Source organism: Nyctibius grandis, chromosome Z (assembly GCF_013368605.1).
Source record: "Nyctibius grandis isolate bNycGra1 chromosome Z, bNycGra1.pri, whole genome shotgun sequence".
Lineage (NCBI taxonomy): Eukaryota > Metazoa > Chordata > Aves > Nyctibiiformes > Nyctibiidae > Nyctibius > Nyctibius grandis.
Window position 1 is genome coordinate 78,147,075 of NC_090695.1, and position 5,439 is coordinate 78,152,513.

Below are 5,439 nucleotides of genomic sequence, written 5' to 3' on the forward strand. Positions count from 1 at the left end.
TTACAGAGCCTGAACGTCTCGCAGAGTCATCACGAAAATTTTCAAGCCAAAGCACAAAATATATTTCTCTGTTCTTTGCCTGGCTGATTAATGGTGGGAAAACAGATGGTGTTTGCTCATTTGTCAAATTAAACTAAACCCCCTAAACTGTCACCAACAAAACACTCCTCCTGAATGATATGGAGGGTTGATCTTAACATGGCTCTCATTAACACATCTCTCCAGGAAGCTCTAATTATCCAGCCTTTTTGGTCCCCTGCCCACAACTACTCATTCCTTCTGCCTCTTCATTGTCCCTTAAATGCCACCTCGGCCTGACTGCCTTAACTCAACCACTCCTCGCCTCCCTCCTTATCCCACCATTAGTCTCTCATTGCAAACAGCCATGTCCCACCTCCATCAGCAGCTCCCTGGACGGCTCTTGGTCCCCCCATCACATCCAAGATCCCCCCGTGTTCCCCTCCATCCCTCCCTACCAGTCTCCCCACTGGCCCCTTTTCAGGGTAACCCCCCCATTTTCCATGTCTGCACACAATATGCCAGTATAATCAGAGACCTAGACAGGACTGGCAGGACAAAGGACTCAGAAATGTCAAATTCTGGGGCATTAAATAGTTACAGTATTTTCAAATTAGGTGCATATTCTAGCACTTCAAAGCTCAGCCAAATAAAATGGAATAGTGCATGTATTTTTTTAAAGGTGGCAACTTTAACATGCTGTAGGTTTTGTTCTTTGCTGTCAAAAAAATTAAAAAAAAAAAGAAAAAATAGGAAAAAAGATCTAACAGCCAGCCAACCCTCCCTCCTTTGTTCACAGCCACCAGAGTTAATAATTCTTTGTTCCATCTGTGATCATCAACAAGAAAATTGAGAGGAAAGCAAACTCACTGACAAACTTTAGATATTAAATTAATGCGATCTCCCTGAGAATAAGAACATGTTTGAAGTAAAAGCAAAAACACCTTAAAAGCTTGCAGATAGTTACGATGCTTGAGAAGTACTGAAGAAAAGGGACTTAGCTAAGCATGGACATGCAGTTCCATAATTTCATATGATTAACAGCAAACATATGATCAAACACTTTGCTGGATTTTAGCCAGAAGATTCAATTCTACAAAAGCCTGAGCAATCTTCCACTAATATGAACATGTTCATGAAACTTTCAAGTAAAACTTCCTATTACTGACATTCTACTAAATGTCATACAGGCAATAGGATATTACTCACAAATGGTACTTTTTTAAACAGAACTGCATCTTTATTAATTTAAATGGGCAATTTCTATTAATGCAGCACTTCCCCCCCACCCCCCAAAAAAAAAAGGCAATAAAAATACTATTTAAGCAATCACATGAGTCAATGCAGGTATATCTGAAGAACTTACAATGTATTTCTTTTGTATGATCCATGTCTTTCAAGAGGACAAGAGATCAGTGTTTAAGTTTCATTGCAGGTGCAGTTAGTTGGGAGAGGAGGGAAGGAAGGGAAGCAATTCTCCATCCCTCTCTGCACCACTCAAAGGGATGTGTGCTCCAGGCCCCTTGGAGCATCAGCTGTATCACCTCCTCACCTGCCTTACCCTCCTGCCATCTAGTCTGTGGCCGCAAGAAGAGAAATTTATGTATTCCTTTAAAAAACAAACAAACAACCCCACAGAAGCGGTCAGCACATAACAGCGTTTTCTAGCAGATGATCAAGATGTGACTCATCTGACAGAAGGCAGGCGTTTGCGTCTGATCTCGTCAGCACCGGCTAGCTGAGCGGTCAGCAAGAGGAGGAGGAGGAGGAAAGCATTTCTGTGCTGACGTTCTTCTGAAATACAAAACTGAAACAGGTCTGATCAACAGTACCTTGAAGGTGACACTTCTCCCTATCGACCACAAAAACAAGGTAAGGAGGAATGATCAGTCGTGGACATCTAAATTAAAATGCGGGGAAATAAAGTGATTGTGTGCTTTGCTTTTTTCATTGTGCTCAATCAGGCACAGATGTTTTCCTCTGGTACTTCCCTATGAACACTGGTGTTGACACAGACCTACTTATCCTTCACGTACATTAAAAGCAAGACAACCCACTGCACGCACGAGAGAAACTTACGGACCAGGCAACATCAAACTGAACCTGATTACAACTGAACTTTGCAAACAGACAACAGATCACCTAAAAATGTACCCAAAGAGCTGCAGCCATGCAAGAGGACCCTAAGCCTTTACATAGTATCTCTGCACCCTGGACCCCACGGGCTGTGCAGGGGAACCCACCGTGACCCAGAGCCCAGCCTGCCCCTCACGCAGCACAGCTCGAGGGAAACTTTCTCAGAGGGGTTATTGAGGCAAACCTGATATTATACAATGAATGCACATAGAGAAACCTAACTCCTGGTTCTGCACTCAAAGCACATTTTTTTTCAGAGGAATGTATAAAAACGTATTTACAATAACTAAAAACAACCAAACAAGAGCCACTACGTTATGTATCAGGTTTTTATACCCAACAGCTTCTTTCTTATCCAACAGAATCAGGAAGAACAAGCTATACATGACAAATACTTTTCACATTGTCTGATGAGCTACCAAAAGGAGAAAATAAATACTTCTATGGAATTATGGTAGTAATACACACGTAGGCATAAAGAAGGTCACTAAAATATGCTAAAGTTGTGTACTTCTCTTTGTGGCACTTAATAAACATCCAGAGATTGCTTGAAGATCTTTAAAGTTTAAAATTTCCATGTCATTTATACCAAAGGCATTGTAAGTATGAACTGTTAAGTATATAAACATAACCTTTACACCTATTTACCCTAAACTATGTAATGTGTTTTATAAGCAGTAATATGCTACGTACCCTCCTAAAAATTAAAACAGTTCTAACAAAACAGGATTTCTAAAATATCAAATATTATGAAGCACTCTGGTGTAAATAAGTCTTTTTGAAATGCAAGTGAAAAAAAAAATATTGGCACAAGATCAGTCACATTTCTGACAATGCCGAGCTTCTTATCTTACTCAGCTCTACGTGTTTCAGTGCTTTAACATAACATTAACAGTAGAATTTAATCTAGAGACAATCTTTATGGCCACAGTACATTTTTATTTCACAACAATGGATCTTCATTGGTGCATTCACGAGGATTCTTGCTTTCTGGCCACAGCTTGCTCTGCTGCTTGTGAGTTGCTTTGTTTTTCCATAGCTAAATCACCACTATTTTTGAACTTATCAGCAAAATAATCGGAGTCAAAGCTTACAGACAAATCTGGAGGACTCACATAAACGTTTCCATTGTCTATTGTGACTTTATGAATCCTTTGTTTGACTCCTTTTGAATTCCACTGTGGTGCTGGTGATGGCTCCAAAGGGTTTATTCCTTCGTATAATCCTTCTCCTGTTTCCAAAGTAATTTTGTACTTATGCCAAGGACAAACAATGCATGCTTGACCATTGATATCCTGCAAACAAGAAGATGAAGGAAAAATAGCAAATCGTCGGCTTCTGATTCTCCTCTTGACCTTGAAAGATATGCCTGGTAATTTGGCTGTATAACTGTATGCTATTTTACATATATATCCATTTCTTTTGATGTTATGTTTGGATAAAAGTATTTAAAAAAATGCATTAGAGATTTCAAATGACTCTATGCCCCTACAGTACTTTTATTTTGCTTACATACCTCTATTTCTCCAAGACATAAAGGGCCTCCTTCATCTGAAATATGGTAGAACACAGTATTAATTTATGCAGCAGAATTTATGCTTAATTGTTGCAACATTGAGATCATATGTGCAAATATCTTACGGTAGCAGCGAGAGTCCATAGCATGGAATTTCCCTTCATGGTAGAAAATTACAACTTCTCTGCCATTGACTTTGGCTGTTGCTCTTTGGGACCTCTTTATGTCATCTTCTTTGCCAATTAATATAAGACCATCTGGCGCCGTTTCAACTGTTCCTGTGCTTGACCTCTGCAAATCCACATCCTTAAAATGCAAAAAAATTCAAAAAGCCACTTATAAAGCAGTTCATGTTTGGATTTCCATGCGTAGAATGGATGTCTGGGTCCCAGAGAAAGCCCCAACCCATTTAACATGCGAGGTGAAAGGAGCAGAAGTTTTAGTTGAAGACTATTAACATGCACACGAAGCAAAGCACAGGAGTTTGGAGATAATGTTTGGCCAACATGTTCACTAACAGAACCAGACTGGGAAAAACAGCTGTTGCAAACCTGATACCTGAGGCTGAAGCATGATAAATTCTAAATCACTATTCATTTACTCTGCACTTCAATCACCATATCCCCTGGAAAGCTATATGCAAAAAAATACAAGGACTCTACTTGGAAAATACTACACTATTTAGCTATGCAATGGGTAAACAGCAGCATTTACATGTAAATCCAATACTCTTTTAAATAACCTTATGGCTAGAAATACAAACTGATGGAAGTTGATAAAAAATTGAAAATATCATCTGCAAAAGGGAAAAAATTGTTTATTCAGAAGCTGTATTCAGCCTGGCATTTTTAGCAAATGTGTCTGCCTTTCCCTTCCTCCTCTTATGTATTTCAAATGCCTACTAGCCTCTCCCAGCAGAGGACATAAGCAGTTTTATCACAAAACCTGCCCTCCTATTAAATTTGCTTACAATTAGCTACCGTGTTCCAGTTCCCTCCGAATTCCCAGCACAACCGTACTACCCTTGCTTCCTCAGAAAATAAGGCTGGAAAAGGTCTTTGTACGCGCTGCAGCCAAAGGGGAACCACGGGCAGGAGGGGATCCCGCTGCAGGAGGGTGCAGGGCCACGATGAGCCGCACCGTACCTTAGGTCTGCGCCAGATCGCAACGGAGATGAGCAAGCAGATGAAGAAATGGAGGATCAGAATAGCGAGGTCCAGCATCTCCTCTCTCCGCTGCACCTGCCGCAGCCTGTCCTGCCTCGCTCACGCGTGTCACGGCGTGCGTCGCAGCCCCTGGTTACGTGCAAACAGGAGGCAGCGAGGCCGCCCCTGTAGCACCAGGGGCAGGATGTATGGAGGCTGAGCGCCGCAGGAGCCAGTGCTGTCAGGGCTGATAAGGAGCAGGACGCGCTGGGGCTGGCCTGATAACGGAAGACGGGAGCTCCGGGTCCCTCCTGCCGCCTTGCTCCCTGTGAGCCCGTGCCACCACCGCCTCCTCCGAGCAGGACACGCTGAACCGAAACCCTGCTCGGAGCCACGCGTTACGTTACGTGTTTATTTGGGATCAGCAGCCGCACGTTTCCTAACAAACCGTTACAGCGGGAAGACTGGAGTAAATAACAGTGTGGCTTTTTCAAGGGCAGTTGTTATCTGGTTTGCACAAGACCAACCATAAGGACCAACTCTCTGCTTTCCAGTTTACAGGAACTTCCACCCAGTTTTACCCAGAAAGTGAAACGTCACTGTCAGACTAGCAGGACCATCCAA

At 42.1% G+C, this 5,439-nt stretch overlaps 1 protein-coding gene across 1 annotated transcript; it reads right to left on the reverse strand.

Moving 5' to 3' along the window:
- Nucleotides 1-2,496: 2,496 nt before the first annotated feature.
- RFESD (Rieske Fe-S domain containing) lies at nucleotides 2,497-5,008 on the reverse strand. Its single transcript, XM_068423471.1, has 4 exons — nucleotides 4,816-5,008; nucleotides 3,796-3,976; nucleotides 3,671-3,705; nucleotides 2,497-3,449 (listed from the first exon to the last, which is right to left on the reverse strand). Exons 1-4 carry the CDS (start codon nucleotides 4,891-4,893, stop codon nucleotides 3,126-3,128), a joined length of 618 nt encoding a protein of 205 aa, XP_068279572.1. The 5' UTR covers nucleotides 4,894-5,008; the 3' UTR covers nucleotides 2,497-3,125.
- Nucleotides 5,009-5,439: the final 431 nt, after the last annotated feature.